General features: G+C 39.5%; 1 protein-coding gene and 1 long non-coding RNA gene across 2 annotated transcripts in view; one reads left to right on the top strand and one right to left on the bottom strand.

Annotated features, from left to right (window-relative positions):
* HOMER1 (homer scaffold protein 1) overlaps positions 1 to 22,191 on the bottom strand; it is a 125,222-nt gene that overhangs the window by 79,776 nt on the left and 23,255 nt on the right. The window contains exon 2 of the mRNA XM_045020757.1: positions 1,994 to 2,150. Coding sequence (XP_044876692.1) covers positions 1,994 to 2,150 — 157 coding nt within the window. The remainder of the gene's footprint in view (positions 1 to 1,993; positions 2,151 to 22,191) is intronic.
* On the top strand, positions 6,526 to 21,096 carry LOC123372568. Its single transcript, XR_006580347.1, has 3 exons — positions 6,526 to 6,854; positions 11,883 to 11,949; positions 20,994 to 21,096. It is a non-coding gene; the product is annotated as an uncharacterized LOC123372568 (long non-coding RNA).

Below are 22,191 nucleotides of genomic sequence, written 5' to 3'. Positions count from 1 at the left end.
CAGCTATTGAGTGAAATTTTGGCCCCACTGAAGTCAATTGGACTATATTCGAATCCCTGTGAAGCAGAACTACCCAGCTGACTCAAAATTCATGTGAAAATAAATACTTAATGTGTTAATAATACCCAAATACTCTGTTAGATCAACAACAAAATTAGTCAAGACCTATTGATTATTGAAATTCAGTACTAGCCAAACTGACCAAGAAACACTAGAGAAGTCTGCTAGAATTCTTTTGATACCCCCTTCTAAACTTGCCTAAAGTGGTGTCATACAAAACATCCATTTAAAAACCCTACAGGTTTCTATAAAAATAAAAGGTTTTCATTTTATTTAAAAAAAAAAAAATCGAGAATGTTATTTAAGAAATGCAGAGGTTCACATTTTAAGGTTTTATTAAAAAAAACCTCTAAAAACTGCACTTTGCGCAAATCACGCTACTCAATTTGTAAGAATTTTGCACTACTTTAGTGTCTCCCCCTACCTTCCAAGCTTGTGGCTTTTTTAATTACGCAAATCAGATCCAAATAAAATCCAAAGCAGAAAAAGTTGTCAATATAGATGTGAGCATTATCTTGATTTGGGTATTTAAGAAAACTGATATTAATACAATGTAAACAGAGCTTTGAAGCAAATATTGTCATATTACTATTCATACTTCATTTATTATTTTGTCAGTGTAAATATAAAAACACCTGTAAGCTACATTTGCATCTATTGTAATTTTCAGAGTACTTTCATTTATAAGCTTTTGTTCACCTTACATATCTGATATGAAACCATGTCAATTTTGGTCAGAACTTACACTTATTTTTATTCAAAATTATCTGTATGCAAATTTATTTTACTAGGGTTGGCCTCTGATCTCTGTGACTATGCAACACCCTGTTGACTTCAATGGGAGCTCATGTGGGCATGAAAGCTCATCCAAATAGAGTTTGACTCCTACTATTGTGTTCTATCCATTGGATCACTCTGCCAAACCCTATGAAATTTTTACAAAACACAGTAAACCTCAAGTAATACAGAACATTAATTAAGGAATTAAAACAAACTCTACTGCATCATGCAATTAGCACTGGTATAGGCCTTAAAACTTTGGTTAAGATACACGTCATCTGTGCCCCAGAATTCTTGAGTTGTTTTTGCTCTACCCCCATTTTTCAATTCAGTGAAGCCCACGGAAGTTGCAACCTTTTTGTAAATTAAGGCTTTCGGGAAAAATTCCAGCTTTTAATTTTTGAATTATACTTTACACTTACGTAGTACCCTTAGCCCACAGATTTCAAAACACTTTACAAATATTTGAAAGCTCACAGCTCCATGTTAGTATTTTAATATGTATTTTACAGACTGCTAATATGAGGGACAGACAAGGGTCTTGTTCATATCACACAATAGAACAAGATTCCTGATTCTTAGTCTTCTAAATCCAGGTACTAGATAATTTACAATGCCTAATCAAAATATGTATTGAGTTTTGATAAGAGGTTACTTTTGAAAGCATTATAGGAGAAAAGTCACCATTTTTTTCCCATACAGAAAATGGAGGATTATATGCCAAACAAGGATTTACTGAGAGATTATGATCACTGAACAGATGTCCTTCATAATGCCAAGGAACTAGTGATATTAATACTCTATAGAAAACAAAGCTGAAAACAGATATGATCACCACCTATACATAACTTCCAGTATCTTTTACAATAAATGCACTTTTTGAGATTGCCCAGTGACTAAAAGCCAATTCCTGAACTTTGGTAATAGGTTTATATATTAATGTATTGACAACACCATTTTCTCATGAACAATTAAACACTGTCAATAAAAAAAGTGTTCCCATTTTAAAACTCCAACAATAAATTTCCTGTTGGGAGAGACTGTGACATAAAAGACACATTTCTAACAATGTGTGAAATATGCCCGACTGAAACATAGTTAAAAGGTTGATCAAGCAAATCAAAGTAAATAATCTTAAAATAAATAGACTTACCTTTGAGCCATCCAAGCTGATTATCCTATAGACATTTCTTGTGCTGTCATAGAAGTAGGACACAGTAACAGCATGCTTGCTGGTGGGAACCCAGTTCTTCTTAGTGTTTGGGTCAATCTGGAAGACATGAGCTCGGGTGCTGAAGATGGGTTGTTCCCTGAAGGACAGAAAGTAAAAGTGATGAATCTGGTTTGGACACAGCATGGTTTTTTGCCTTAGTGATCTGACAATTCTGACCATCGGGATGTACACATTTTGCTTTGCATGAGTAATTTTCCTCCACAAAAATTGTTATGTGAAGTGGGATACAGCAGTTTTAAGTACATTCACACATAGAGAAGGCAAGATTTTTAAAACAAAACCAGTGGCCAGCTGTAGAGTCAGATAAAAGAGGATACACAGTAGATATCTAAATATAGATTCACCACTGATCCACCACCACCTCAGCTCCCACCCTCCATCTGTCTACCCCTTTAAACACTAGCAGTCTTTAATACCAGTGTAATTACATTTCAGTATACCGAGCATTGCAGAGTGCATGGACTTCAAATCCTTCTTTTCCTTAAACTTTTTAATACGCTGATTATTCAGTAATGGTCTGTTATCTGAAACTGAACTGGCCTCCTGGATTTAATTAAGCTACAGATGACATTCATTAGTGATAGGAACATGTGTTGTGAAACCCTCATCCTTTATTACTTGAATGTTCTAACAGAACCATGTAATTAGCCAATGGCAGCACAGTTCCAAGTGAAGTCTGGGGAGAACATGAGACAGATCAATACAGGATGCCAGTCCTCCACACAGACACCACTGCATCCACATTATTAAGTCATCCCTTCCCCAGGATTCATGGGGTTGGAAGGCTGTTTTCCCTGACCAAAATACAGCAGCTGAACTCAGAAGCTAAAAGTCATCTTCCTCATCATTGGCCCTTATATCATCCCTTCCTTCTGAAATCATTTCACTTACTCCACTTGTCTAGCATATTATGTTTAAACTCCTGGCCTTCATTCAATACCTGACACAAAATTTGCTGCATCTACACCTGAACCAAATACAAGAGAATTTTGCAATGGCACAAATCCAATTCTCTTCAGTGTCCAGAAATTTAAAACCCATAAAAACAAAAAATTTACAAATCTTTATAAACAGCTATTTGGGAAAGATCCATTTTGGGATGAGGAAAAATACTTCGGCATCATAAATCCAACTTTTAGGTATACTGATGATTACTATAAGAACAGCAGGCCAAATACCCCATAGGAGCACTGTTCCTATTAAATTTTATCAAAATAGAGGATTTTTCCCCCCAATATATCATGAGTCAGTACCCTGGTATGTAAACTGTAGGTATTTACTGTTAAGTACGGAGCAGTGCCTATCAAATTTCCTTGCACTGTTTTTAATAACTTTCTGTAAATTAAAGCAAGACTGCTCTTTCCATCTTGTACGTTGTAAAGCTGTCTGTTCACCAGAAGAGAGGAAGCTTAAAAAAAAAAACCCTAAGTAACACATTACATTAATCCATGCAAGAATGAAATAGTAGCTAAACATAGTAGTAAATAGTACAGCCTTATTTGGTTAAACTAGTTGTGACTAACAATTTTGCCCAGATATCCTGCTGATTAGAATCTCTTGCAGCGTCTAAAATGAAAAACTAGCCTTCTCAGAAAGATCAAAAACCCGAACTATGCCCCTGTTTTCTGCTGGCATGCTTAATTTTTAGATATACCAAAAGTTATACAAAATGGAATGTGCAATGGGCATGTGTCAATAAATCCAGTATTACATTAGAATAAATCTTTGCTTCCAAAAACAAATGGAAACTATTAAAATGTTATTTTTAAGAGGAAAATGTTATAGAATCTCAATTAGTCATTCAACATTAAAACCTTTTAAAAGTTCCAGTAAAATAAAGTATTTTGTATTCATCTACAGTAGCATTAAAGCATAAAGTACATAACATAGGAGCTACTTACATTTATATTTACTAAGGGCATGGCTACACTTGCAGATGTAGAGCGCTTTGAGTTAAACCTGCGTTCAGAGAGCGCAGTAGGGAAAGCGCTGCAGTCTGTCCACACTGACAGCTGCTTGCGCACTGGTGTGGCCACATTTGCGGCACTTGCAGCAGCATTGGGAGCAGTGCATTATGGGCAGCTATCCCAGCATTCAAGTGACTGCAACGTGCTTTCCAAATGGGAGTGGGGTGGAGTGTGACAGTGAGTGTGTTGTGTGTATGTGGGGGGGGAGAGTGGATTTTGGCGGGGCTGAGAGCAGGTCAGCATACTGTCTTGTAAGTTCAGACAGCAGCACACTCTCTCTCTCTCTCTCACACACACACACACACACACACTTTCACATTAATCTGTCTCGGAGCAGATAAGCAGCTGGCTGTCAGAAACGGAGCTTTCAAACGGCATATCCGCATTCCTACAGCGAGTTCAAAACAATGAGAAGAGTGGCCACTTGACTTAAGGGGATTATGGGACCTTTCCGGAGGCTGATCGCAGCACAGTAACACAACACCTCATTCACACCGACGCTGGGGTGCTCCAGCGGGGCGCAGCAAACGTTATTCCACTCGCTGAGGTGGAGTACCAGCAGCACTGTAGCCGCGGAGTCAGAGCGCTCTACATGCCTTGCCAGTGCGGACAGGGAGTGAGCTAGTGTGCCTAGGGCTCCTTTATTGCGCTGTAACTCGCAAGTGTAGCCAAGCCCTAAGACATTCAGATACAATCAGCAGCTAACAAGTTTTAGTACTTGCTTCTAAAAACTGTATACAAGAGTTGTGGCTTAAGCTGGTTAAACCTCTCTTCTGAGAGCTTTCTTCCAGTAACAGTGTAGGCCACGCTGCCCTATCTTTCTTTCTAACTTGGAAATAACAACGGTTAAAATAGTAATCAGTAACATTCTACCTAGAGGTGATGAAGAATAGGTAGCTAAAACACACAAACACACACATGCAGTTTTGGCACCAGTATTCAGTGTGTTAAGCAACTGATTTTGGGGCTTTTCTGCACATCAGTGATATTCTATGTATGCTCACCGAATTCACTGATGGTTTACTGGATCCATCGACGGTTAACATTTTCAGAAAGACTGAAAAACATCCTATATTCTACCTAGATGTAGGCCCACACATACAAACTACATGAAACCTGAACAAAGTTAGTTCTGGCATTTATGTATACAGTATATCAAACTGTTGCACTATCATTAATCAGAACCTCTTAGAGAGCATTTTTGTAGTTATATAGCTGAAAAGCAACTTATGTGCAATATAGATGAAGTATTTTCTATACGTTCACAGCTAAATAACTCCCCCCCCCAAAGTCATTGCATTGTTACATCTGACAGCAGAAGTGAGTAGCCACCACTGTTAAATATAGATCGGCACGGGTTTCAATTTTAACTCAATGAGTTCTGAAACCTCTAAAATTTTGAAACAAAAAGTTAAAAAGCTACGTGCTTGTTTGCATGGATTGCTTTGAGGGAGAAAGGAAGAACTGTTTTTATAAAGAAAAGGTCTATAAGAACAGTTAGTCCCATCCTCCCCTAGCTACCATTTTCCTATTTTCCGCTTGCTACTGCCTCTTTTACTACTCCTCCACTATTATGAAGATGCTTTCTGTACTCATTAAAATGCAAAAACCAGGAGTAAGGCAAGAGCTAGTTAATAATTATTAAGAACATTAATTCTTTTCCAGAAAAATCTTGACAATGAGCAATGGAGAGTGGAATTTTAAAGAAGTGACACAGTATCCAAGTTTAAATTAAATTTAATTCATCTGCATGTGGCAGACACACCTAGGCTAATCTGCTATCCTTAATTCACTTTATAGTGCTCAGATATTCCAATGGTTTCTACAGACTCACAAACTTAGGCCTGGTCTACACCTAAACTAGCTACATTACTCAGGGTGTTAAGCTCCAGAGCAGATACTTCTGGGTCAGACATATTCTTCTGTCTTCCTAGCTACCATCTCATGAGGAGGTGGATTTACTACAGCGAAAGAAAAAACCCTTCCATCACTGTAGCAAGTGTCTACACTAGAGCTTGCTTTACCACTACAGAGTTAGGTCAACATAAGGCAGCTTATGTCGCCCCAACTATATGTCTACACCAGGGTTTCTCAAACTTCATTGCACCACGACCCCCTTCTGACAACCAAAAATTACTACAAGACCCCAGGAATGGCGACCGATGCCTGAGACACCCACCCTGGAGGGCACCGAAGCTTGAGGGCTTCAGCCCAGGGCAGTAGGGCTTGGACTCTGGCTTCAGCCCTGGGCCCCAGCAAGTTTAACAACAGCCTTGGTGACCCCAATAAAATGGGGTTGTAACCCACTTTGGGGTCCCGACCCAGTTTGAGAACCACTGGTCTACACTACCACCTGTGCCCTACTACACCAACATAACTCCACCTCCCCAAGAAGCGTAGGGTTTACGTCCGTGTAGTTAGGGTGATGCAGTGTTTGTTACATCAGCTATTGGCTCCCCAGTCACCCTGCTGTCAGGTCTCCACTCCAAGCCAGGCTGCCACCCAGGCTCTTGGCTTGGGCTGCCGGCAGGGCTCCCCACAAGGAGCCCTGCTGTCCCTTGGGCCCTGGCTCCCTGCTGGGAGCATGGCAACTGATCGGACTCCAGGAGCAGATCTCCCTGCTGGAGGTGAGAAGTCCTCGGTGGCTGTCCCCTACTCTGGCTCTCGGCTAGGAATGGGGAGGTGAGAAGCTCCGGGCGGCAGCTGGGCTCCCGGTGGGGAGCTGGGAGCCCTGCTTCTCAGCCTTCCCCCAACACCGCCTCTCTTCAGTTGGTGGAAGCGCTTCTGGTGAGGACACTCACCACCAACAGAAGGTGGGTAGCGTGGATAATACCCACTGCAGTAATTACTGCGGTTGGTGTAAGTCAACCTATATTAGGTTGACTTAAGATTGTAGTGTAGATGTGCCTTAAGACACTACAGCAGCACCAGCTGCAGGGCCATAGCTGTGCCACTGTAGCATCTGTAGTGTAAACAAGCCCTTTATTTATTGCAGTGCTTACACATTAATAGACCAGGATTTTTAACAAGATGTTAACATATATATAGGGTGACCAGAAAGCAACTGTGGAAAAAAATGGGACGGGGGTGGGGGGTAATAGGCACCTATATAAGAAAGAGTCCCCAAAAACAGGACATCTGGTCACCCTACATATATTGGGAGAATATCTGCTGGTTGTTTCCAGGCTTCAATTATTGATGGGTTGGTCCCATCTATTCTTAATTTCGAAGTAGCTGAGAACGTTTGCATGAAGGCTCCCTCTCAGCTATGGTTCCATTTCGAGCCCTGTCAAAAATTCTGCCCCAGAAAATATAGATTAGTTAATATAAGCACATAAAACCTGGTCTATACTGAAACTGGTAAATGCTTGTAGACAGGAAGCCCAAATTTACAGGCTGGAAAACTATAATCCCTTTTCTGTTTATTATCTCTACCAGTGTGCATGAGTCTGTCACACATATAGTCCCCCGCAAAAAAAGTTAGAAATAGGTCCATTGCTATAGGAAAACAATGGGGAAATAGTCTCCCCAACTCATTCACAGACTCTTAGCTTTCCTATCTCAAAGAGGATTAAGACCATCTACAAATTTTATTAATATGCAATTTGTCTCCATCTCCAGAACATGAAAGGTGTTAAAGGCCGGACTTAACACCCCACTAGACTGACCTCCTCCCAAGTTAATAAATTACCACTTTTATTGTTTATAGGCTTTCAGCCAATGTTCTATCAGTGTGACAATTCTCATATTCACACTATGTTAAGTTAGTTTTGACAAGCCAAATTTGGGAGACCAAGAAATATTTTACTACAATCCAGGTTTTACCTCTGTCATTTGCCACTGATCCATGAATGCTGTAATTGTAACTATCAATGTAGTTAAATGTATGTGGCATAACTAGAAAGAACAATGTTATTAATTAAGCTGGAATTTGGCTAAGACATCAGAGAGAAAACCCTATTCTTACAAAGACTAGCATGGAGATTTTAGTCAAGACCTCATTTGAGATGAATATGAGGGAAGAGTGCCATCTACTGAAACAGCAACACTCTTTGTAACACACAGGCTTTCCTTTGGCATTTTCCATCCAATGAGTGGGTCCAATCCTGCCTACTATACATGACTGGATAATGACATAGTACACAATGGTATTGTTGAAAGCCATATATATCCTGTAATTTCTTAGACCTCTCAAATCTTATTATGCCTGAAAAATGTGCAACATCAGAAATGGATCAGGTATTAGTCTATATTTGCTGCGTAGTAATACCATTTGGAGCCTAAGGGTTTGTCTTGAACGGAACAGTTAGCTTGAGTTAGTACACTTGAGTTAGCATATTTCAACTGAAAGCAGCCACACAGTGATCTGATCAGCAGAGAGACTGCGTTAGCAGCTGATGAGTTTTAACCTAAGCTGCTGCATCCCCACTACGTTACTAGCTTGAGCTTCAGTAGCTCAGGAGTTTCAACCCATACCCCCTAGCTGGTGCTTGAAACACCATTTAAAATAGAGATTTGTGTCTGGATGGGAGGTGGGCTAGGGACAAAACTCAAGTTATACCTCAAGCTAACACTGTACTGAAGACAAACCCATTGACTTCCAGGCTCCTAAATCACCTAGGCACTTAAAAATTTTACACCATGTGTTTCTTAATTAGTTGAAGAAGTTGCTGTGGTTGTCATGCAAAGTGATCTATACCTATTAAATCTGGCATAGTTTTAGAAATCTTCAGGTTTATGTGATGCCAGCCCAGTTGCTACCTGAATTTTGAAGCATATAACTAGATTAAAAAAAAAAGTTAAATTATTTTCTGCCCAGTGAAGTAATTACACCAGGAACTTTATGAACTAGCTGGAGATTGTTGCTAGCCCAAAAATGTGGAACAACATACATATAGGGGATGCAATTCATTGTAAAATGCATGAATTCTTGGCATGCTAGCCATATGTATAAACCAGTATCCCGCAGAACTGTGGACATCAGAAACAACTTTGGTTATATTAAGTAGATGAATTTAAATCTTGAAATTAGGATGTTTCTAATCCTAGGTTTGTTTTCTTTGAGTTTAGAATAGCTCAAAATCCCCTGAACTCTTTAGATACTACAAAGAATAGAGAACATGTTCTTTTTCAAGTGACAAATTTTGTGAGAATTCAATGCACAAAAGGTATCAAATGCACAACTCTGGGGACTGAGGTCCTCCCATACCAGGGGTAGACAACCTATGGCATGTGTGCCGAAGGCGGCACGCAAGCTGATTTTCAGTGGCACTCACACTGCCCAGTTCCTGGCCACTGCTCCAGGGGGCTCTGCATTTTAATTTAATTTTAAATGAAGCTTCTTAAGCATTTTAAAAACCTTATTTACATACATCAATAGTTTAGTTGTATATTATAGACTTATAGAAAGAGACCTTCTAAACGTTAAAATGTATTACTGGCACGCGAAACCTTAAATCAGAATGAATAAATGAAGACTCGGCACACCACTTCTGAAAGGTTGCCGACCCGTCCTATACTCACAAAACAGATGTAGAAAGGGCAGACTCAGGGGCAATGCTCCATCAATGCAACTTAATCATGACTTGGAGGGGCCTCTTCTAGCAGTAAGAGGCTATTCACTCTCCATGCCCCTTCAATCCTTGGCCTCTTCTGCAATTGCCAACGAGGATACAAATAAATGGATGGAGTTGTGGTATTACATTGTGGGACACGTACAACTGTCCACTAGAAATTGAACTGAGACCATGAAAATTTATGTCAGAAACAAGTGAACAGCCATCCTATAGCAACAATTGTTTACTATTAGGGAAGGCTGTATTTCAACTTCAATTACTACTACTTGCATTTTGGCAGAACTTTATGCCCCTGACAGCACACATACATATACACAAAACTTAAAGCAGCTATCTATGGATATATAAAAAGACAACATTTTGAAAAAGCTAGTACAAACACTATCACTTTCTTTCAAGCCACTAGGTCAGTGAGAATCCAAGCATAGACAACCAGCTCCAAAAATAATTCACTGAATTTTTGGAAAGCACTTCTTACTCTATTTCTAGATAATGCTGCACTAGTACCTATCATCTGATATTGCTGAGTATAATTGCTATTAAAAACAGTATTACATAGGGTTAGGGTCTTGTTATTTTACAACCTTTATGGAAGCAACTACAATATACAGAGACATACCACCTTTTTCCTGTACAGGGTATTTGAAGATAACAGACATTAATCATAAGGATTAAGATTCATTACACTATCTGAAAGCTTATTGGAGGCTAATATATCCGGTCTATTAAATTACAGAAAAAGCTAACAGATTTTGCTTTTTACACTACATACACCAAGTAAAGTGTCAGAACTTTAAATGACTAATAATCTTAAATATAGAACTGCTTTTTAAGCTAGGTAGCCATATTAATCCTTATTCTGCAATCTGTCACTTGATAAAAATCTGGAAGCTATAATCACAATCAATAAACATTTACTGAAAAGATTTTCTATACCATCGATTGACTGATAGAGTTTTGTCCTAAGTAGTTTTACACTTTAATTCTCACAGCTATTCAATCTGAAATGGTGTTTGGCATGCAAATCTTCAGACTTGCTGACTGTCAATAATTTAAAAGAAAGATGGTGTCTATAAAAGCTGAAAAGATAATTGAGAAAAAAAATTCATTTTCTGACAGAAGTTTCCCATTCACATGCAGTTTTAAAAGTGCACTAATTCTATAAGGGTTTCAATGACTCAAGTTTTGTTCTTGTTTTAATTTAGAAGTTTGATTATAAGAGAGGAGTGCCACAATATGTTGTCTTGATTAATTTCCTAGATTATGTAGACTATACTTTTCCATACATCATCTAGTTGTATAGGTCTTCTAGTAGTTGAAGTTTTATCACTAAGAAAGTTGGAATATAATTAAGAAATGAAAAACTGAAAAAATTCACAGGAGGTGGGCAGTGATATGAGGGAGAAGTTGGCAATCTTGGATAGTTTTATGAAAATTAAGAAACCAAAACATTTCCATTTACCAGGCATATAAATTCCTGTGTGTGTGTTAGTCATTAATAAGAGAAGCCTCAATAGCTGCTTTTTGATGATGGGTAATCACAGAAAGGAGGTTTTGCTGATGTGCTGTACTTTAAGCACTAAACAGCTGTCAGGCCTGCTGGTTTAATCAGCTTTAGCTGGCTCCAGTGCTTTCCTGCTCCAGCTATAAGTCATGGTTTAGCTTAACAACTTATTTTAAAATAATAAATCTAAACATGCTATCTTGAAAGCTTTTACTTTAGCAGAAACTCTGATACCTACCATTACCTCTCTTTTATAAAGGGCAAATTCAAAATTATTAAGAAGAGTCCATCTATCCCCCCACCTCCATTCCATCTTCTTCCTCATCCTGTAAATTTGTTATTGGCGCCTCACCTACTCCTGCACTGTGAATTTGCTTTCAGTTTCAACCACTTTCTTCCTCCCCATCTGCTCTGTGCTATTGGTTCATGCCTGAATTTAAAAGTATACAGGGATTTGAGTAGAACAGGGGAGCAATTTAAAAGAAAACAAATATGTAGCACGATACAAAAAACAGCTGAGAGGCCTATCCTCCAATGAAAACATAGGTCAGACTTGGTCTATATTTGAATTATTGAAAAAAAATCCCCATTTTGACAATTCCCTTAGACGAAAAGTAACTTTAAAATATCTGAATTTATTGGGAAAAACTTCTGACTTTGAAAGGGCCTAATTTTGGCTGAATGTTTGTAGGATTGATTATGTATATATATTTAATGGTTAAATTACCTGGGCTAAAGAAAATATATTTTGTACAGTGCAGGTCCTGTTAGCAGTTGTGGGAAGCCCTCTAAAGAATATGGTTTAATTGGAAAAACTGGACCTGAAAGGTAACTGGTAAGATAGGAGGAAAAGTCCTTGGAAAGAAGGCCCCAGTTAAAAGGGATCACCATCACTTGTTTAAACAATAAAGGAGGATTGTGTGTGTTGAGCTAGTAGTAATCCCTAACATACCACTACCTAAAATTGGTTCTTAACTAAAGTTAGCAATTGGCAGTGACATCACTTGATTGTTAAAAGGCAAAAAAAATAAAAGGAGAGAGATGGTCTTAAGGGGTTAATTACTAGTACCTGCTAACCAAGCTGGAGCTGGCCAACCTGGGTTTAAGTCCCCCTTGGTCTAGTCCTTATGTAAGTATTTGATCACGTCTTATAAATGTTTGTTACTATACAGATGTAGTAATTGCTTAGTATTTAGGCATTTGGACATGTTTAGAGCAGCTTTATAAATACCATTTGGCCTTTATTAAATCCAAAGGAATTTATGGTTACATTAATGACTTATTCCGTATAAACAATTATATCAATAAATTTCCAACAGCCTCCTTCCTATTTATGTAGGCTGAGTTATTTAAGTTGTCGGACTACAAACCAAATTGTATGACTACATGGAACCACTAGGTGAACTGGTCTTATATCATCTACATATTGCTGACATGAATCCGTGTTACACAGCTCTACCTATCCTTTACCACAGACAACCACACCACTACCACCATGTTGAATTAGATCAGCTCTTGGATAAAGAGCAGCTGGCTGAAGTTGAACCAAGCAACACAAAGGTGATGCAAATGGGCAAAAGAGGAAAGTATTTTGAAGAGCTTGAGGCTATGAGCAAGTCTCTGTTGACTGAAGATACACACCCACAATTGGTCAATTTATTCCTGTAATCTAGGTCAGAGTAATCTTTGATTCTTTGCTAATAATGAACTCTCGCATACCAGCACCAACAAGTATTCTACCACCCTTGCTTGGCCAGAACACTCTGTCCCATTCCGGTGGACAAAGACCTAGTCTCAGTTATTCACACTTCAATCACCTTTAATCTGGATTACAGAAATGTAATATGCCTCAGCATAAAGCTTCAGCATTTAGGAAACTAACTAGTTCAGAACTCTGCAGCACATCTTCTCAGCAAAGGAGGCTACCACAAACACAACAAACCTGTCCTCCGCTACTGGCTTCCAAGAGAAGTTCAAGGTCTTACCTGAAAAGCATTCCATTGGTTGGGCTCAGGATATATAGAAGAAGATCGTCTAAAGCTCTGGAATGCAGACCATGGTCGACAGCTATACTCCTCCAGCACAATGAAACTCTTAACAAAAAAAGTAAAGCTCGTCTGTGCATGAGACGGATCTTTATCTGGGGAGGTCCACAACTGCAGAATGAACTTCCATAGGAACTAAGGACCATCACAAACCTCAACACTTTCTGCTCTAAGTAGAAGATGCACTTCTTTGACCTTGTCTTCTTCTCTAATGAACATATAGCAACAGCTATATTTATATTAAAAAGAGCCACTACCAAAATAAGACACTCCACTACACATTTTTCTCCCTCTGGGGAGTGGATGAGAGAACACACAACAATGTGCAGTTGTGCTACTTTATGCACTACAGGAAGGTATGTATAAAAAACGATGTAGAACAGAATTAAAGTCCATTTAACACAGCAATACAACCACTACAATACTTGTCTGGCCTAGTTAACAAAATGAATGAAAATTCAGTATGCAATATAAACTTTAATGGTTATTCTTTAATGGTTTAGAATGGTTATTCTTATTTGCCACAGGGACAAAACCTGTGAAGGAGCCTTCAATTCATACTGAAGTCAATGCTAAACCACTTGCAGGATCAGACCCTATGGATAAAACAGTAGGTAGCACTAGGAACCTAAGGGGATCCAAAAATCCCAGAAGCTGCAATAACAAAGATATTGTCCTTCTATTGGTCATCATTTTAAAATATTTTTAATGACCCTTTATCAGCTTAGTCAGAGATACGAGCCAGGAAGATGACCCCATGAGCAACAACATTTTGAATGGACTGGAAGGGGCAACATGGCTGGTATTAAAGCCAGACAGCGAGAGATTTGTTGACTCATCTCATGTTGCGTCTACTAGAGTGTCTTGGCAGTCTGAGCAGAAAGGATTAAATCTTGGCATAATGGCAACAGAAGTGGCAAGCCTCAGACAGTGCCTGGATGTGTGCACTGGGAAGGCAGAGTAAAAAGGACACACAGATTATGGCACGGGGGTGAGGGGAATCCATCGTTTTATCTACAATGAAGACAATCAAAAGCTTGGCTTTGATCAGGTTGAGCTTAAAATTGTCAGATGAATCAATGTCAGAAGCACATTAGAGATACAGGACTGGAGAGAGGGAAACTGTAATGACAGAAAGTCTCAGAAGTCTCCTTGTGGATGCTGAACTATTCAGATTGATAGAGATGCAGGGGAAAAGAGCAGGTGCTATTTCAATGAGACATTGAGATGTTCTTTTCCTACCAATCTTTGCAGAGGGTGCACGACACTAAATAGCTCAGAGTGGAGAAGTACTGGCTTGCTCCTCTCTTGCAGAATGTCTTTCCAGAGAGAAGGAGTATTGTTGGAGTTGTAACCAGTGGCTGTAGTTTCAATAGTGCCAACTATATCAAGTTTCTTAATGAGAATTTCCAATTCCATTTGCCTGTTACCCAGACTCGTAGCATTTGTTTATAAGCAACTGAACACTCTTCTCTTCATGCTCTTTGTGGCATGCTGAGTAATTTTTTACTGAACTAGTCTCCTTAACACCCTTCCTTTGCATTGTTAATTTGAAGGACCTCCATGCTGCTTCTGCCAAGCTCCAGAGAAGACTCACCTATGAGCTGCAGACCGTCCCATTCATACAGCCCCCATCTCTTGGTGGACTGTGGCCCAATGTTCCACATAACTAAAACCTTTGGCTTCACACCATTCACGCAACCCACATGCAGTATTTTCTACTTCTCTCAACTCATGGGACTAGAACGATCTTCAAGATCACTTGAACTTTCCTCTTCTTCAGCTTCCTTCCAAGATCCCTGAAGTCTTCCATAAGCCATACAGTTCCATGTGATGCCATACTATTGGTTTCAATGTGTATGATCAGTGTCAACTTGCCAGACAACTGTATAATCCCATCTAATCTTGCAGTTACATCTTGTATTTTTGCTGTTTTATTGTCCTTTTGTCCCTTCCTTGAATTCTCTGTTCACTTTGCTTAATATGGAGTCACCAATAATACTGCTTGCCTTCTTCGGATGGATGAAGAACCTCCTGCTAGCTGCTTGCTTCATACCACAAGGTTATTTACCAGGTACAACCCCTGTAGCTTTCTGTTCCTCCGGAGACAGGCTCTTTATCAAATACTCAGTAAGTAAATTGCTAGTGATTCAATACTTCTAAATCAGGTTGAAAGCCTCTTGGTTCTACTTCCCCTCTTGGTCAAAAGTTGCCAATCTGAGTCTTTGGTTTCTATTCTCTCCAGTTCCTTTATAGCCAGTCCTTCCCCTCATATAGACTGTTGTGGAAACAATTTCTGAATCTAGTTGTCCAAGAAGTTTTTGTTTTCTCAGATGCTGCAGTGCTGAAACTTGCACTTCCAGATAATGCATCTTGTATACGAGTATGGCCATCAACTTGTACTTCATGTACCAAAAGTCTTGTCTGTCTTTTAGCAGAATGGACACAACAACATATCCAAGGCAGGTCACAGCAATTGTTCCCTTGTACTCCATATCCACTACTTCGTGTGGAGCCATCCCTAAACAGAGGGAAGCACACTCTCTCTCCAAACCTCTCCTGTTACAGCTCCCATTTACTTGGCAACCAATTTGTATATACTAGAGTTGACCACAACGCTCCTAAAGCAGGTGGAATGTTGTCCGGGCTTGCTGAGGGAAGGCAGCTGTGCTTTATGGCTAGGGGTGGGAACAAAGTCAGAAACGGCTGCAAAAGATGAATGGTGGTCAGCTTGCCAGCGCTGACTCACCCCCAAGGAAGTGAGGTCTGAAGGCTATAAAGATGCAAGCCTGGGTGTTGGAAGCCCCTTTTTCCACACAGCAGGCAAGGCAACACCCACCCTCCCTCCCCTAGTGGTGGCTAATATCAGGTTGGGTTAGGGCCTGCTGTGGGCATTATGCTAGTCGCTCCTTTTTAAGTGGGGGCTGGGAAGGAATTTTTCCCACACCACCAGATTGGCTTTGGTGCAATGAGGTTTTTTCACCTTCCCCACAGCGGGTGTCAGGGAGGACCTTTTCTGGTAAGAAGAAAAGGTGGTAGGCCTTATGTCGCAACTTATTTTTTAAGTGTGGGGCCGATGTCCAGTGAAGGTACTCCACAGGGAAGGCATCCAGTGATCAGATAAATGGCCTGGTAAAAGGACTTAAAAGGATGTGCTGGATAAAGGAATAGAATGGGGGAGGAGGTTGGGGACTCCTATGATGAGTATGGCAAGGAACCAACCTCCCCACCCTCGTTATTATAACCCACCTTAACTCTCCTATGAGGAGGGTGGGTGGTAAGGTCCAAGCCATGGGTTGGCTGGGGGGACCTGGATGGAAAATGAAGGAGGGGCTGGTGGAAGCCCCAGGAAATGATTTGAATAAGCATGATTTGCCAGCACTGTACACTTTATCTGCCCGGTAGTCCTAGATATCTATATAATAAAGTTGTGGCCTGAATAAAATCCATATCAAGTGTCTCCTGTCCTTCTTTCAGTATACCCAAACAATGGAAAGTGTAAATTCTAGCTTGAAGAGACGTAGCCACGCTAGCGCTGACCGAGCTAGCATGCTAAAAACAGTTAGCAGCAGCATGAGCAATGGGAAGTACTGCCCCAAGTACATACCTATGGTGTCAGACAGGATTGTACTAAGGAGAGGAAGCCCCTCCTGCTGCTCATGTTGTTGCAGCTATACTTCTATTTTACGCAACCAGAGTTAGGGTGGGTATGTCTCCTCAAGTTGGAATTTACACATTACAGCTCTAGTGAAGACATACCCTAAGCCTTACTGTTCAGCTCCACACCTTTACTAACAGAGATGGAGTAACCACTCAAACACCGGGCTGAACACAGACTCAAGGCTCCCAGTTATGCATCCCTTCCCAAGACAAACAAACCTGTCTCAGCTAGTTAAAAACTCACTACTGGATCAGTGGACCTGCCTGCAATTAAGTATATAGGTCTTCACATGTTTAAAATGCAAGAGAAACAACTAAACTTTTATGAGGTAGGACAACCTATTACATCTCAAAACAAACAAACAAACAAACAAAAACAAAAAACCCCACACACGATGACTTAGAAATCTTACCACTTAGTAGCTTCAGCTCTACAGCAGAAGAATAGTGAACATACATAAATATTAGAAGGGGTCAGTTTGTGAAGATAAAGTGTACAGCTGGCACAAGGCATTTTAGGTTTCTATATTTGATAACACCACACTCACTCAGAGTCTGGAATTTTAAAAAGTGCTCAGCATTGCCTAATCATTATCTTTAAAACTGACTCATTTCACTGAGCATTTTTTAAAATCCTATCCATAAAGAGTCATCCCCTCTTCTCCACCATGCTGATAAATATAAATTTAAAAAAAAATCATTTTACCAAGAGACTAAATATATTTAAACTTAAGAGTCACATGTATACCACTAGAAACAGAGGTAATATACAGTACATTAATATGTACACACAGGGCCAAGTTTAACACTGCTATAAGCAGGCGATATGTCACTGAAATCTGTTGTAGGTGGCCACTTACATTTTTATACACTGAAGGCATAAATTGTGTATCTGTATTGCATCAGGTGATATTTTATTTTCTGCATAGCTAAAATGTAAGACAACTTTCTTAAATTAGATCCTTTTGATAATGTTTTGGCATTTCCACTAGTTACTGATAGAATCTTTACGAGTATTTAATCCTATAAAATAGTGCATTTGGGGGGAAAATTTGGCTTGTGTGCTGTGATGTCAGCTGAATGCTCTGGAAGCCCGTAAGGCAGCGTTTCGCAAAAACTTGGGACACTGCTTGTGTAGGGAAAGGCCCTGGCAGGCCAGGCAGGTTTGTTTACCTGCCACGTCCACAGATCCAGCCGATCATGGCTCCCACTGGCCGTGGTTCGCTGCTCCAGGCCACTGGGGGCTGCTGGAAGTGGCATGGGCCGAGGGACGTACTGGCCGCTGCTTCCAGCGGCCCCCATTGGCCTGGAGCAGCGAACCGCGGCCAGTGGGAGCCACGATTGGCTGGACCTGTGGACATGGCAGGTAAACAAACCTGCCTGCCCCGCCAGGGCCTTTCCCTACACAAGCGGCACCCCAAGTTTGGGAAACACTGCCTTAAGGTATAATTTCAAGAAGAGGAAAGGAATAACAATGAGAAAAGAAACTTAGCAACACCTGCTTGCAAACAGACAGCATTAGCATTCTAATCTTTACTTACAGAAGAACAAACAAAAATTGCAACAGCTATGATTATGCAGCCTGGGAAAAAACAGAGTTTCATTAAAGGTGTTCAATATTTTGAAGATCATCATACAAGTTTTACTCCTTCTACCCTGTTCTATCATACAAGAGGACAGAGGTCACTGAATGAAGTCAATGGCTGGTAAAATTTAGAATAAATAGAAGGAAGTACCTTTTCAACAGTGTATATTCCAACTTTAAAATTCACTGCCAATGCAAAAACAATGAGGAGTCATAGTGGCACCTTAGAGACTAACAAATTTATTTGGGCAAAAGCTTTCGTGGGCTAAAACCCACTTCATCAGGGTTTTAGCCCACGAAAGCTTATGCCCAAATAAATGTGTTAGTCTCTAAGGTGCCACAAGTACTCCTCGTTGTTATTGCAGATACAGACTAACACAGCTACCACTCTGAAACCTGCCAATGCAAAGTTATCTCACAAATGTAACCTGCCAATGTTACATGTTGGCAAATTTACAAACACTGAAGAAACCTATGTCCAGGTTCCAAGCCTTATAAAAGACAGGCATGAGCCAGTATAAGGATCCTCTTCTAGCAATTTTAGGGTTGATTAGGAAGGTAGCAGATCATGGTGGTGGAAGAGAGGAGATTGTTTTACGAACCCAATACTTCAGGCATAGGAAAGTCCATCTAGTGAAGAGGGCACTAGGCTGGGGCTCAAAAGAACTGGGTTCAATTCCTGCTTCTGCCACACTTCTGGTGTGAGCCGCAACATGTTGCTTATCTGGTGTCTCAGTTCCTCAGTAAAATCAGGGATAATACATGCATATTTCCAGGAATATTGTGAGGATAAAGTCCATTAATGACTGTGAGGTGCTCATAAACTGCAATGAGAACCACATAAATGCCTAGATAGAATACTCTACTTTTTCTTGGCCTCTGTGGCTTTGATTTCACATATCCATTTTAATAAATTTTGGGTAGTGTTTATATACTTAGCATAGATACTACCTCAAAACATGTTAAATGTACGATACATGGACAAGGAAGAAGAAACAGCGACTACCCTGGGTTCATTTAAGTCACACCAAATAAGGATTTATTTAGACTGGCGGGCTTAGCATTCGTTAGATAATTATTGAAATGCTGTTATTCTATTTGGAACTGTGCAAGATAAATAAAAATAGACCCTGCCCTGAAGAGCTAACAGTATAAAAACAAACAGAATACAAGCTGCTCCTGGAAGCCACAGGTCATTAGTTTATATTCATTCTTATCCCCTCTTCACATACAAAATGTGATCAGAGAGGGCACTGATTGACGTAGGTTAACATCTGTGGAGTAAGTGAATCTTGAAGAGGTATTTCAGTGGATCAATGTACATTCTATTGTTTGTGACAACATTTTTAGATCTATTTCTCTACAGTGCATTAGCCTGCTTAAATGACTACATTTCTACTTTTTCCCCCTCAAACTATCTATAAGCACTGTGCTACTTTTATTGCTATGAATGGATCTGAATAAAAGTAAGGACAACTTTTCTTTCAAATCCCCACACAAATAAGCAATGGACCAAATTCACCCCAGTGTAACTTTAATGAAGTTAGATCAAGGATGAACATCACTCTGTGTCTGTCAGATTTCATAAAACCCCAGACTGTCTTCTGAAATCCTGTGCAAGGATAGAAAATTATCTGATTTCCAAAATATGCACAGGCTTCTGCAATGAAAGAGTGGGATGGAGTCCTTCTTAAATCTGGCCCTGATTAATAATCATAATCTTCTACAATCTTCAGTAGTAAAAGTTAAGAGCATCTATAAGAAGTGAGTTGAATTTATGAATTGTATCTAAATCAAGAATTTCATTCTCTATCAAAGTTCCGGTAACAACCATTTCCTCCCAAAAGACTTGTCCTCCCACTGTAGTGAGCCTCAGCCAGTCAGTCTCCTTACTCCATACAACAGCTCAGACTATGCAGCAGTTGTTCACTGTTGCTCATCAGGCTGTGTAGGTGCAACTTGCAGATGCTGCTGTTGAGGTCTAAGTAGTGTAGTAAGGCTGTTGGGGCCATCTGCCCCCAAATTCCTGGCCCCACAGAGAGGCTCAGCATTTAGAGAGATATTTACCTGTTAAAACACAAACTGCTATTTATTTTTTTTAAGTAATACAATACGAGCACAAGCTCCTGAAAACAGAGAATTGCAACATCATGGAGACAAAACCATTTACCAATATTTCCATATGTGATGACATTCTTGTGGGACATGTACATAATGCTGTTTGTCTTTCTGCATTCTGTAAAACCCTCTCTCTTACTTAGATACAATAATGGAGGGCAGAGGGGTTTAATCACATACACAATGGAAGGTGTCCGACAATCTAAATATCAGAGTGGCTGCCGCTCCTCCATAATAAAAACAGAAATTCTAGTTCTTTTTGAATGGTCCAAACAAAAAAAAAAATTTCACCCCTTCTGTTGCCCCAAAATATCCTGTGCCATTTCAGCTCTGTGTAATCACCTCTCCCAGAGTGCTATTGAAGAAAGCTAAGATCAACACTGATCGCTGATTATGGCAGTTTCATTGACTGCTGCTTTGACGGCCCATCTCACTGAACAGTTTCCCTTACTCTGTCTTTCCAGCCAACCATCATAAACATTCATCTTCCTTGTGTCATGTACCAAATGAGACCTCTGGGAGTAAGATGTCAACAACAAGGAGAAGGATATGAACAAGGACAAGCATTTGGCTTCATGCAGCTCCTTTTTGGAATACCTTCATGAATTACCATTAATAAAATGTATAAACATCTTAACTGCTAATTTTTTAAAGATTTGTAAGTGCTTATTGATCTGGAGATCTATTTATTTGCATACTATTACTTCTGAATTACCTCTTATTTTAATTTATTCTTTTGATTAAAATATCAAAATGGCTATGATCTTAAAGTGATATTATAGCAATTAAATTTACAATCAGTAAAAATAACATCCAGCAGTCTAATCAAGTAAAAAGCAAATATTCTGGTCACCAAACAGCAGCAAAACCCCATCCCAATCAAAGCCTCGATACCCTTTGTTCTCACCAAAAGCCCTAACAAATTTTAAAAAGGGAAAGAAGTTTTTTTTATGCTGCGAGACCAGCCAACCAAGTTTAAAAAAAAAAAAAAAAAAAATAGTTAGTTTTCTTATCTACTAACCAAAAAAATTAATCCCTAAAAACAAACAATAAAAAGAATCCAACAAACCAGTTAATATATTCTATGAATTTACAACACTGGAAAGATTTTAAAAATCCAATAAATATTTCCTAAAGTAATTTATTATATTAATTGTTGCAACACTTGGGTTAAGATACAATGGAGAAGTTTGCAGATGAGATGAAGTGGGGCCTACACAGTACTTCCCTCTTCCTACAGAGCACTCCCATGGCAAGCCAGCAAATATTCCAAATGATAGCTGCACAGAACTACAAGGAGTAACATTAGTTTCCCCTTTGTTAGGGGGAAGAGAAGTTGAGTGCACAGCTAAGGTTCCAGAATGAGCCAAGTAGAGATGCCCCAAGAGCTACAGAGATAAATATTTCCTCACAATCCTCAGAGCACCCATATGGTTCGAAGACCTCATTTACAGTCAACATTCAAAGCTCCCTCCTATCAAGATGGATAAAAATACAGATTTTTTTTAAACAAAAGAGAACATTTTTAAATTTAAAAAACAGTTTTTTTTATTTTATTTAAATCATAAGTTTTTCTTTTTAAAAATAAACCTGTTTAAAATGAAATCTGAATTTAATACAAAATATGTTAAGGCCTAAACTTATTATACTCTCTCAAGACAT

Source organism: Mauremys mutica, chromosome 6, assembly GCF_020497125.1.
Source record: "Mauremys mutica isolate MM-2020 ecotype Southern chromosome 6, ASM2049712v1, whole genome shotgun sequence".
Taxonomy (NCBI): domain Eukaryota; kingdom Metazoa; phylum Chordata; order Testudines; family Geoemydidae; genus Mauremys; species Mauremys mutica.
Note: the sequence above shows the minus strand (reverse complement) of the source record. Positions and strands in the feature narration are given on the sequence as shown.